This window comes from Oncorhynchus nerka, linkage group LG3 (assembly GCF_034236695.1).
Source record: "Oncorhynchus nerka isolate Pitt River linkage group LG3, Oner_Uvic_2.0, whole genome shotgun sequence".
In the NCBI taxonomy this organism is placed as follows: Eukaryota; Metazoa; Chordata; class Actinopteri; order Salmoniformes; family Salmonidae; genus Oncorhynchus; species Oncorhynchus nerka.
Window position 1 is genome coordinate 63,349,458 of NC_088398.1, and position 13,797 is coordinate 63,363,254.

General features: G+C 42.1%; 1 protein-coding gene across 3 annotated transcripts in view; it reads right to left on the reverse strand.

The window, feature by feature from the left end:
- LOC115112303 (mannosyl-oligosaccharide 1,2-alpha-mannosidase IB) overlaps window positions 1-13,797 on the reverse strand; it is a 116,397-nt gene that overhangs the window by 24,277 nt on the left and 78,323 nt on the right. For all 3 annotated transcript variants that reach the window (XM_029639300.2, XM_029639290.2, XM_029639280.2), the window contains exons 8-10: window positions 8,736-8,830; window positions 8,498-8,621; window positions 4,022-4,115 (exon numbers count right to left, since the gene is read on the reverse strand). In XM_029639300.2, coding sequence (XP_029495160.2) covers window positions 4,022-4,115; window positions 8,498-8,621; window positions 8,736-8,830 — 313 coding nt within the window. The remainder of the gene's footprint in view (window positions 1-4,021; window positions 4,116-8,497; window positions 8,622-8,735; window positions 8,831-13,797) is intronic.

The following is a 13,797-nucleotide window of genomic DNA, read 5'->3' on the forward strand; positions in this document are numbered from 1 at the left end:
CAATTAAACTGAGTTTTTCACAATTCCTGACATTTAATCCTAGTAAAGATTCCCTGTCTTAGGTCAGTTAGGATCACCACTTTATTGTAAGAATGTGAAATGTCAAAATAATAGTAGAGATTATTTGATTTATTTCAGCTGTTATTTCTTTCATCACATTCCCAGTGGGTCAGAAGTTTACATACACTCAATCAGTGTTTAGTAGCATTGCCTTTAAATTGTTTAACTTGGGTCAAACGTTTTGGGTATTCTTCCACAAGCTTCCCACAAATAAGTTGGGTGAATGTTGGCCCATTCCTCCTGACAGAGCTGTGGTAACGGAATCAGGTTTGTAGGCCTCCTTGCTTGCACACGCTCTTTCAGTTCTGCCCTCAAATTTTCTATAGGATTGAGGTCAGGGCTTTGTGATGGCCACTCCAATACCTTGACTTTGTTGTCCTTAAGCCATTTTGCCACAACTTTGGAAGTATGCTTGGAGTCATTGTCCATTTGGAAGACCCATTTGCAACCAAGCTTTAACTTCCTGACTGATGTCTTGAGATGTTGCTTCAATATATCCACATAATTTTCCTACCTCATGATGCCATCTATTTTGTGAAGTGCACCAGTCCCTTCTGCAGCAAAGTACCCCCACAACATGATGCTGACACCTCCGTGCCTCACGGTTGGGATGGTGTTCTTCGGGTTGCAAGCCTCCCCCTTTTCCCTCCAAACCTAACATTGGTCATTATGACCAAACAGTTCTATTTTTGTTTCATCAGACCAGAGGACATTTTTCCAAAAAAGTACGATCTTTGTCCCCATGTGCAGTTGCAAACCGTAGTCTGGGTTTTGGAGCAGTGGCTTCTTCTTTACTGGGCGGCCTTTCAGGTTGTCAATATAGGACTCGTTTGACTGTGGATATAGATACTTTTGTACCCGTTTCCTCCAGCATCTTCTCAAGCTCCTTTTCGGTTGTTCTGGGATTGATTTGCACTTTTCGCACCAAAGTACGTTAATCTCTAGGAGACAGAACCAGTCTCCTTCCTGAGCGGTATGACGGCTGTGTGGTCCCATGGTGTTTATAATAGCGTACTATTGTTTGTACAGATGAACGTGGTACCTTCAGGCGTTTTAAAATTGCTCCCAAAGATGAACCAGACTTGTGGAGGTCTACAATTTTTTTTCTGAGGTCTAGGCTGATTTCTTTTGATTTTCCCATGTCAAGCAAAGAGGCAATGAGTTTGAAGGTAGGCCTTGAAATACATCCACAGGTACACCTCCAATTGACTCAAATGAGGTCAATTAGCCTATCAGAAGCTTCTAAAGCTATGACATTTTCTGGAATTTACCAAGCTGTTTAAAGGCACAGTCAACTTAGTGTATGTAAACTTCTGACCCACTGGAATTGTGATAAAGTGAATGATAAGTGAAATAATTTGTGGAGTGGTTGAAAAACTAGTTTTAATGACTCCAACCTAAGTGTATGTAAACGTCCGACTTCAACTGTGTGTGTGTGTGTATATATATAAACAAATCTTAACATTAACCGTGTGTTGTTAGATACAAATAATTTTTAAGTAGGCTCAGCTAGCTCGGCTATTAGACAATTCTTTAGTAAAGGTTGAATAGTCTATTGTTCAGCTAATATCCCATCCTGCTACGCTTGTGAAAAACTATTAATAATACTTATCCCCATTTCCACATGTTAAAGATCCAATTGATAGTGTTTTTAGTCACAATCGGCCCCAAATCCAATTTCACATGAGAAACAAGATTCTCTTCTCTGATGAAACCAAGATTGAACTCTTTGGCCTGAATGCAAAGCGTCACGTCTGGAGGACACCTGGCACCATCCCTACGGTGAAGCATGGTGGTGGTGGCATCATGGAGTGGGTAAGTTTTTCAGTGGTAGGGACTGGGAGACTAGTCAGGATTGAGGGAAAGATGAACGGAGCAAAGTACAGAAAGATCCTTGATGAAGAGCGCTCTGGAGCAGGGGGCAGAGGTTCCCCTTCCATCAGGAAGCGCTAAGACAAAATAGGAGTGGCTTCGGGACAAGTCTCTGAATGTCCTTGAGGGGCCCAGCCAGAGCCCGGACTTGAACCCAAACGAACATCTCTCGAGAGACCTGAAAATAGCTGTGCAGCGACGCTCCCCATCCAACCTGACAGAGCATGAGAGGATCTGCAGAGAAGAATGGGAGAAACTCCCCAAATACAGGTGTGCCAAGCTTGTAGTGTCATACCCAAGAAGACGCGAGGCTGTAATCCCTGCCAAAAGTAAGGGAGTAAAAGGTCTAAATACTTATGTAAATTTCATATTTGTTATTAAAAAAGTACCTGTTTTTGCTTTGTCATTATGGGTTAGTGTGTAGATTGTCAAGGGAGAATTAAAAAAAAATCTATTTTAGAATAACGCTGTAAAGTAACAAAACGTGGAAAAAGTCAAAGGGTTGCAATACTTTCCAAATGCACTGTATTAGCAACCCATCCGAGTTGTTGTATCTGTAGATTCTCACTAAGTTTCTAAAATAGATTTTAAATCTCGGTGACATATGGAACCGCTATCAGGTGCGCTGTTTAGAATGGTGTTTTCTGGCAAATTGCATTTTGGCAAATGTTTGAAAATTATGTTGTATTGGCTGCTTCTTTACATGAGTTGCATGTTGTGTTTTCATTCTTAGAACTACCCCTCCCGGATCCGGGAGAATTGTTATCAACTACACTAATTAGCATAACGCAACGGACAAAAAATCTTAATAGAAAATATTCATATTCATGAAATCACAAGTGAAATATTGTGAAACACAGCTTAGCCTTTTGTTAATCACCCTGTCATCTCAGATTTTGAAATTATGCTTTACATCCAAAGCAAGACAAGCATTTGTGTAAGTTTATCGATAGCCTAGCATAGCATTATGTCCAGCTAGCAGCAGGCAGCTTGGTCACGAAAATCAGAAAAGCAATCAAATTAAATTGTTTACCTTTGATGAGCTTCGGATGTTTTCACTCACGAGACTCCCAGTTAGAAGGCCAATGTTCATTTGGTTTCATAAAGATTATTTTTATAGCCGAAATACCTCCGTTTGTTCTTCACAATTTGTTGAGAAATCCACCGGAAATTGCGGTCACGACAACGCCGAAAAATATTCCAAATTAGATCCATAATATCGACAGAAAAATGGCTTCTTAGTAGGAGCGAGAGGAGCAGCTATTACGCACAAATCACTCTGAGAGCCACCAGCTGACCACTGACGCAATGTTGACGTTCACGCTAATTTTTCAAAATAAAAGCATGAAACTATGTCTTGTGACTGTAGACATTAGGGAAGCCATAGAAAAATGAATCTGGTTGATATCCCTTTCAATGCTCAATAGGGAGGAATAGGAACGCAGAGGTTTCAAAATAAGAGTCACTTCCTGATTGGATTTTTCTCAGGCTTTCGCCTGCAATATCAGTTCTGTTATAGTCACAGACAATATTTTTACAGTTTTGGAAACTTTAGAGCTGTCAATTATATGAATATTCTAGCATCTTGTCCTGAGAAATAGCCTAGCCATTATTTTTCCAAAAATGAAAATACTGCTCCATAGTGTCAAGAGGTTCAGATGAATTACCATAATCTAAATGTGATTTCTGTATTTCTGAGCACCATGGTTAGACACCCTAATGGGTTTTTTATCCAATGCTTATGGGTCCAGTACATTTCTCAAATGGCCGGTAAATTATAATCTTCCCGGTCACGTTTTCCTGTGCCACAATGGAAACCCTGGCGTGTGAGTGTGGGTGGGTGTGTGGTCAGGTTGAGCAGTGAGAGGTAGAAACAGTAATTAAACTGCTCTGTCTAAGTCAGGGTAATTAACAATTAGTTAAGATGCCTCCTGCCAACAGCTTCTAATTATACATATTTATTAAAGCTCCAAAAACACCCAGTACTCACACAGTCATTTGCACAGCCTAGCGGCCCACAGTGGTGAGCACAGGCACACACACCTGTCAGTATTATTCTCTGATGAAGTGAGAGACAACAGATACTTACGTTGGCCCCAGCGGCCGGTACGAGGGTTCAGATAGTTTGGGTAGAGCCCGTTGGGTCGGTCCATTTTGGCCAGCAGCTTCCGTATGTGCATCACCTGACAGGGTTAGAGGAGACATGAATCTCTCTTACCCAGGAGAACACACAGACACTAAGCCTGGAAAGCCACTAGTGGGCTTTATAGATCTCCACCATCGTTTGGCCTTGATGTGTACAGGCGTGGCCAAAAGTTTTGAGAATGACACAAATATTAATTTTCAAAGTCTGCTGCCTCAGTTTGTATGATGGTAATTTGCATATACTCCAGAATGTTATGAAGAGTGATCAGATGAATTGCAATTAATTGCGAAGTCCCTCTTTGCCATGCAAATTAACTGAATCCCCCAAAAACATTTCCACTGCATTTCTGCCCTGCCACAAAAGGACCAGCTGACATCATGTCAGTGATTCTCTCGTTAACTTCTCATGGTAAAGGGGACGCTTGCGTCCCACTTGGCCAAAAACCAGGGAAAATGCAGTGCAGCAAATTCAAATAAATTGATATAAAAATCTAACTTTCATTAAATCACACATGTAAGATACTCAATTAAAGCTACATTCATTGTGAATCCAGCCAACATGTCAGATTTTAAAAAGGCTTTTCGGCGAAAAGCTGATGATAGCACAACAGTAAACAAAAAGGGTAGCATATTTCAACCATGCGCTACACAAAACACAGAAATAAAATATAACACATGCCTTACCTTTGACGAGCTTCTTTTGTTGGCACTCCAATATGTCCCATAAACATCACAATTGGTCCTTTTGTTCGATTCATTCCGTCCATATATATCCAAAATGTAAATGTATTTGTCGCGTTTGATCCAGAAAAAAACAGCTTCCAAAATGCGCGAGTCACTACAAAATATTTCAAAAGTTGCCTATAAACTTTTCAATCTACTTTTGTAATAGAACTTTAGGTATTTTTTAAATGTTAATAATTGATCAAATTGAAGACGGGTCTATCTGTGTTCAATACAGGAACACAAACCAAGCTACTTTTCAAGTCTTGCGAAACTCTCAACAGTATTACGCAGTCCTAGTTGGCTCTACTTCTTCATTGCACAAATGAATAACCTCAACCAAATTCCAAAGACTGGTGACATCCAGTGGAAGCGGTAGGAACTGAAAACAAGTTCCTAAGAAATATCGTTTGCCAATGAGAACTCAGTGAACAGAGACCTAAAAAAAAAGAAAATCTGAACGGTTAGTCCTCCAGGTTTTGCCTGCTACATAAGTTCTGTTATACTCACAGACATGATTCAAACAGTTTTAGAAACTTCAGTGTTTTCTATCCAAATCTACTAATAATATGCATATCTTATATTCTTGGCATGAGTGGCAGGAAGATGAAATTGTGCACGCCATTTATCCAAAAGTGAAAATGCAGCCCCCTATACCTTAAGAAGTTAACACAGGTGTGAGTGTTGACGAGGACAAGGCTGGAGATCATTCTGTCATGCTGATTGAGTTCGAATAACAGACTGGAAGTTTCAAAAGGAGGGTGGTGCTTGGAATCATTGTTCTTCCTCTGTCAATCATGGTTACCTGCAAGGAAACATGTGCAGTCATCATTGCTTTGCACAAAAAGGGCTTCACAGACAAGGATATTGCTGCCAGTGAGATTGCACATAAATCAACCATGTATCGGATCATCAAGAACTTCAAGGAGAACGGTTGAATTGTTGTGAAGAAGGCTTCAGGGTGCCCAAGAAAGTCCAGCAAGCGCCAGGACAGTCTCGTAAAGTTGATTCAGCTGCGGGATCGGGGCACCACCAGTACAGAGCTTGCTCAGGAATGGCAGCAGGCAGCTGTGAGTGCATCTGCACGCACAGTGAGGCGAAGACTTTGAGGATGGCCTGGTATCAAGAAGGGCAGCAAAGAAGCCACTTCTCTCCAGGAAAAACATCAGGGACAGACTGATATTCTGCAAAAGGTACAGGGATTGGACTGCTGAGGACTGGGGTAAAGTCATTTTCTCTGATGAATCCCTTTTCCCGATTGTTTGGGGCATCTGGAAAAAAGCTTGTCCAGAGAAGACAAGGTGAGCACTACCATCAGTCCTGTGTCATGCCAACAGTAAAGCATCCTGAGACCATTCATGTGTGGGGTTGCTTCTCAGCCAAGGGAGTGGGCCCACTCACAATTTTGCCTAAGAACACAGCCATGAATAAAGAATGGTCCCAGGACATCCTCCGAGAGCAACTTCTCCCAACCATCCAGGAACAGTTCGGTCACGAGCAATGCCTTTGCCAGCATGATGGGGCACCTTGCCATAAGGCAAAAGTGATAACTAAGTGGCTCAGGGAACAAAACATTGATATTTTGGGTCCATGGCCAGGAAACTCCCCAGACCTTAATCCCATTGAGAACTTGTGGTCAATCCTCAAGAGGTGGGTGGACAAACAAAAACCCACAAATTCTGACAAACTCCATGCATTGATTATGCAAGAATGGGCTGCCATCAGTCAGGATGTGGCCCATAAGTTAATTGACAGCATGCCAGGGCGGATTGTGGAGGTCTTGAAAAAGAAGGGTCAACACTGCAAATATTGACTCTTTGCATCAACTTCATGTAATTGTCAATAAAAGCCTTTGACACTTATGAAATGTTTGTAATTATACTTCAGTATTCCATAGTAACATCTGACAAAAATATCTAAAGACACTGAAGCACCAAATTTTGTGGAAATAATTTTGTCATTCTCAAAACTTTTAGCTACGACTGTACAGTCGGTAATACACTCGTGTCCCCCGGCGACCGGTTCATTCATCTTTCTTTTATCCCGTCAGGCTGCAAAGGCGTTGATTTCCTCCTGAACTATATTTAATAGCGATAACGGGGTATGCAACACCTAGGACTAGCATTCCTAAGCATTAGTCACTCTAGCATGGTGGTGGAAAGTGGTGTCGTCACTGACATTTTCAACCTCTCCTTGACAGTCTGTAATACCTACATATTTCAAACAGACCACCATAGTCCCTGTGGCCAAGAAAGCGAATGTAAGCTGCCTAAATGACTACTGCCCGTAGCACTCACATCTGTAGCCATGAAGTGCTTTGAAAGGCTGGTCATGGCTCACATCAACACCATCATCCTGGATACCCTAAACCCAGTCCAATTTGCATACCGATCCAACAGATCCACAGATGACAATCTCAATCCACACTGCCCTTTCCCACCTGGACAAAAGGAACACCTGTGTGAGTATGCTAGTCATTGACAACAGCTCAGCGTTCAACACCATAGTGCCCACAAAGCTCCTCACTAAGCTAAGGACCCTGGGGCTAAACTCCCTCTGCAACTGGATCCTGGACTTCCTGACGGGCCGCCCGTCAGCAAGACAAAGGAGAAGATCGTGGACTATTGGAAAAGGGCCAAACACACCCCCATTCACATCAACTGAGCTGTAGTGGAGCAGGTCGAGAGTTTCAAGTTCATTGGTGTCCACATCACCAACAAACTATCATTGTCCAAACACACTAAGACAGTCACGAGTCACACACCCCCCCCCCCCCCCCCCAGGAGACTGAAAAGATTTTGCATGGTTCCCCCAGATCCTCAAAGTTCTACAGTTGCACCATTGAGAGTATCCTGACAGGTTGCATCACCGCCTGGTATGGCAACAGCTCGGCATCCGACCGTAAGGTGCTAGAGGGTAGAGCGTACAGCCCAGTACATCACCGGGGCCAAGCTTCCTACCATCCAGGACCTCTATACTAAGCAGTGTCAAGGAAAGCCCCAAAAAATGGTCAAAGGCTCCAGTCACCCAAGTCATAGACTGTTCTCTTTGCTACCACACGGCAAGCGGTACCGGAGCACCAAGTCTAGATCCAAAAGGCTCTTTAACAGCTTCTACCCCCAAGCCATAAGACTACTGAACAATTAATAAAATGGCCACCTGGACTATTTGAATTGACCGCCCCCCTTTGTTTTTACACTGCTGCTACTCGCTGTTTATTATCTATGCATAGTCCCTTTACCCCTATCTACATGTACAAATTAACTCGACTAACCGGTACCCCCTGTATATAACCTCATTATTGTTATTTTATTGTGTTATTAAATAAAGTAAAAAATGAAAATATTTTATTTACTCTATTTTCTTCAAACTGCATTGTTGGTCAAGGGCTTGTATAAGTAAGCATTTCACGCTAAGGGCTACAGCTGTTGTATTCGGCGCATATGGCAAATAAAATTAGATTTCCCCCCTGTTTTTTCCACCTTCTCGCCATTAAATCTAGTTGAGGAAATCGAAGCTTTGCAGCCTGAATGGAGAATGTTTAATGTACAAACCGGTCACATGGGGAAAAGAGTGCATTACCTTCTGTACACATCAAGCCCAGATGATAGTGGAAATCAAAAAAGCCCACTAGCGGCTGCTCAGGCTACCAGACACCCACCCACACACACACACCAGTACTAAGGAGGTGTCTCACCTTCTGATAGTATGCAGGGTTCCCGGTGAGGTAAGTGAGGTGGACAAACTCCATGTGGAGGGTTCCAAACTCTGCTAGGATACTACTGCCTGCTGACGCCCAGCCCCAGTTACGACCCACACCACTGAACACAGGGAGAACAGACACACTTTGAATCATTAAATACAGAATCATGCTGAAATTAGATTGTGGTAGTTGGGGACGTAGATCTAGGGTTGCGTTGTGATCCGAGACTGACCTCTTGAGATTGACCATGGCCCAGGGGATGCCTGTGGGAGTGTTGAAGGCTGGGAGCAGCTTCTCAGCCAACTGAACCGCCTTCACCTTAAACACCTAGAGACAGAGAGGGCGAATGAAAGTTGAGAAAAAGCTTCAGAAAGAGAGGAAACATACTTACGAGACGTAACAATACAGCAAGAGTTTACACGGGACAAAGAAACATCACAAAGCATCTGAGCTGGTTTACAGGAAGCTCAGATCTCTTCTCAGAGACCACTAGAATAACCGGACACACACACGCATGAAGAATGCACAACTACACTACATGACCAAAAGTACGTGGACACCTGCTCGACAAACATCTCATTCCAAAATCATGGGCATTAATATGGAGTTGGTCCCCCCTTTGCAGCTATAACAGCCTCCACTCATCTGGGAAGGCTTTCCACTAGATGTTGGAATATTGTTGCGGGGATATTAGTGGGGTCGGGCGAAAGGTCTGGCTCGCAGTCAGCGTTTCAATTCATCCCAAAGGTGTTCAATGGGATTGAGGTCAGGGCTCTCTGCAGGTCAGTCAAGTTCTTCCACAACGATCAAGACGAACCAGAATAATCTAGAATCTCATTGTATGCTGTACGTTAAGATTTCCCTTCACTGGAACTAACGGGCCTAGCCCGAACCGTGAAAAACAGCCCAGACAATTTTGCAGAAATTGTACAAACTGACTTGTTGGAAAGGTTGCATCCTATGATGGTGCTACGTTGAATGTTTGTCTATGGAGAATGCATGGCTGTGTGCTCAATTTTATATACCCGTCAGAAACAGGTGTGGCTCAAATAGCAGAATCCACTCATTTGAAGGGGTGTCCACATACTTTGGTAGTGTACTTCAGGAGTCAAATAGCTACATGAAATCAAATAGCTTAATTATCCTTACTATGAATTTCTTAAAACAATTCCATACAGCTTAGAAGAACCCCCCTGGCTTTGACTCTCATTGGTTAACAAGCTCTCCCTTTCGCCATCCCCTTATCATGATTAGCTGTGAGGCCAGGTTGGCAGGCCGGGTCAGTCGGCAGTATTCCTAGATTGCAGATTTGGAACTATGGCTGGCTGGTCGTAGTGCTGACTCTAATCTGCTGCTCCCACCTATCCTAGAATTTAGGAGCTGATCCTGTTATTACACATATGAGTATATGAGCCCTGGTCTCACTGGGATAGACCCACAGGACCACTCAGCCTGCCAGGGAGCACACACACACACACTAAAAAATAAAAACACTAACAAACAACGATCTTGGCAAAAAAATGAAATGCAATTTCACGTGCAATACAGATCAAAATACTTGGGTAAACAGTTAGAATCATTATTTATAATTATTTATAATAAGAAACAAAAAAGTGGAAAGTAGCATTGTTCGTGTTCGCATTTCACCTAACAGAACAGCACGCAAACATAGTGAATCTAACAGCGAGGAGGAGGAACTGCAGTACTTGAGTGCCATGGTGTTGGTGTGTGGGAAGCAGCCGCAAAAGGAGAAAAAAAACTGAGTTAACTATAAAAACGAACATTACACCCGGCTAAAATGCGTCTCATAATACTGCATGCGATTTGGATCTCTGCACATTTCAATATTTTGATTTCGATGTGAATTAGATTAATTGTGCAGCCCTAACACACATTGAGGCACACATACACTCTCCGTCATCTCTCTCTCTGGGAGAGTATGCCACTGTGTACATGTAATGGAGTCCCATAAAATGATCAGAAGGTATACTGTGACATCTGGTGAATGAGCCTGTTTATGAAGAAGGCCCTCAAAGGCTCCAGGGAGAGACAGGATTAGGTCAACTCACGATTCTATGTCTATGGGGTTTACACCGTTTATTACTTTGCTAATTATTGTTTAACTTAATCCTGTGTCATTCCTTTATTATTTGTCATATACTATATTCTATGGTATCAGGCCTCATTAACAAGCTTGGAAAACCATGGGACTGTGTTCTTGGGAATTTATCCACAACTGCGTGACTGAATTTACTAATCAAGAAATTTTACCTGAGCTCAGGCCATTCTAGCCAATCCAGATTGTATGCCCTCCAACTTAACCAATTAAATTGCATGATTATCTTCTATATGACCTAGCTGATTCTCTCACATCCATACTATTCATATGCAGTCCCTCCCTCCCTCCCTCGGTGCAATGGCAGCCGGCCAGTGTGACAGAGGGAGCGGTGTTCTGCATTTGATGGGCTCCATGTTTGACAATATGAAAGTGAGTCAAACGCTCCCCAGCGAGACAGACACAGCCTCGGCTCACAGCACCAAACTGAAAGACATAGCAAAGTAGAGCACAGCATACTTGATAAACCGGGGAGAGCACGCAAGATGGAGGGAGGGAGAAAGGAAGGAAAAATATGTATTGTAGAGACAGCGGTCTAGCTGCAGTGTGTCAGTGTCCCAGCTCATTATCTTACATTACAAGACCTGCTCCCTTCTCCTGTTTTCTCTCTGCAATCAGCTTGCTCTCCGTGTTTCCCGCCCGTCTCTCTCTCGCTCCCCCATCGCTCGCTCCCCCCATTGTTTCTCTCTCTGCGGAGAGGTTATTACTCTGTACAGGCTGTTAGCTGTTGTCCTCCTGGTCTAAACAGTAGAGCGCCAAGCAGCTTTCACCAAAACTACATATCCCAGAGGCAATAGCACCTTTCACCTAATCTACACATACAAGACACTAGGATATTTGTATTTATTTTATTGTCATTTCTTATTCTTATGGTCGAGTCACAATATATACATTGATTTTTTTTAATGTTTCTTTAAATAAGCTTCGTTATACAATTAAAATATAAAATTCACTGCATTTCTAAGTCAGCCATAATCAAATGAATTCAGTGCTTGTGAACTTATACCTAGGTTAAATATAAGCCTCCCTTACCCATAAGACCCACTAATAACGTCATTATTTTATCAAAATAGTTGAATCTGCTTTTTTGCAATCACTGATATGGCTTTCAAGTCGGTCTATGAAAATGCCCTTTGTTACAAATTTAACCAGAACCATGCATGTTTCAGTCTCCATATGACCCATTCTGTTGGACCAAAAACTCAAATACAAATAGTGAGTTGAAACCACTTGTCAGAGAGGAAGAAGTGATCTCTGGTCTTGGGGGAGGGGGAGGGGCTTGGTGCGTGTATAAATGGGAAGGTGCACACAGCAAAGAATGGAGCAAAAGGGGATGAGACCAAAAAGACATGAACAAGCGGACATACAGTGGTTCTTCCTTTAAAGGTTTCACGCTTGCTCCGCCGTTCGTGGTAGATAGAGGCATTCTGTCATTGCACCACAATACCACAGGGGGAGTTAGAACGCTGATCTATCAGTAGTCTAAATTGTGGAACAAAATGACTATCTTGTCATAAATTAATGGGAGGCGTTTTCAGTCTAAGAGTCCTCTCTTCTCTGGCACTAGATTTGTGCCTCAGGCAACAATGACAAACTGTCGGTGGTCCTGGAGTTAAGAGAGAACTTGGGTAAATACAATGCGGGAATTACACTTGACATGTGGAATGACGATTTAAAAAAAATAGGCATGGTGGGCTTTTGGTTTCTCTCCTTCTAAAAACAGAAATAAATCATTCTAATTAACAAACTGTTTTTATTTACCACAGTGTGAAAGACATCTATAGAAAGTAATTCTTTGCTGATGAAGATATCGTTATTTTTTAAACAAGCCATAGAAAGTTGGTTGCAATTTCAGTTTAATCCACCAGAAAAGACAAAACAAATAATACAACAAATAGTGTGGTTAAACTTAGATGTACTAATTGATTTTAAAAAAACACGTTATTAATTGGAACCTTTATCAAGTGGAAGGGAGGAAAAGTAAGGAACTTGTCTGTGGGCCCTGCATTAAAGACTATAATTGGTTAAAGAAAATTGTGATAAATAAAAATATACCCGTTTCATTTAAGGACCAAAAAAATGACAGCTGTGCCGTATAGATTGCAAAATAGTTGGGAAGAGATTTGAGATGTCGCGATTCAATGGCACATGGTTTATGAACTGACAGATAATTTTCCATTCCTCCTAAAAGCCTTAATCTGCTCACTTAAATGAACAGAGATCCTGGTCATGGTGCTACAGTATGTTGTTATAGCATCAAAGTGAGGACAATCGGCAATCTGATGTATACTTATGGCTTATCGTAAACTGCAAGTCACACCTTTCAAGTACTCCTCACCTCACCCCACCCCATACTACCCCCTTAACTTCTTGCGTCGAGCCAACCCGGATCCGGGATCATGACTACAGCCTAAAGCCCATTACCATAACGCAACGTTAACTATTCATGAAAATCGCAAATGAAATGAAATCAATATGCTAGCTCTCATGCTTAGCCTTTTGTTAACAACACTGTCATCTCAGATTTTCAAAAATATGCTTCTCTACCATAGCAAAACTAGAATTGAGCATTTAGCGTTAGCATTTAGCATTAGCATCACCAGGCAACATTTTCACAAAAACATTCAATAAATCATTTACCTTTGAAGAACTTCGGATGTTTTCAATGAGGAGACTCTCAGTTAGATAGCAAATGTTCAGTTTTTCCTGAAAGATTTTTTGTGCAGGAGAAATCGGTCCGTTTGGTGCGTCACGTTTGGCTACCAAAAACCCCCGAAAATTCAGTTATCCAAACGCCGAACTTTTTTCCAAATTAACTCCATAATATCGACTGAAACATGGCAAACGTTGTTTAGAACCAATCCTCAAGGTGTTTTTCACATATCTCTTCAATGATGTATCGTTCCTGGAAGTGTGCTTCTCCCTCTGTTATCGCACGGTAAAATGATTGCCACTGGGAATTACGCACCAACTTAGACAAAGGACACCGGACGGACCCCTGGCAAATGTAGTCTCTTATGGCCAATCTTCCAATGATATGCCTACAAATACGTCACAATGCTGCAGACATCTTGGACGAACGGCAGAGAGCATAAGCTCGTTCACAGCCATATAAGGAGACGATAGTAAAACAGAGCTTCAGAAATTCAGCTCATTTCCTGTTTGAGGTTACATCTTG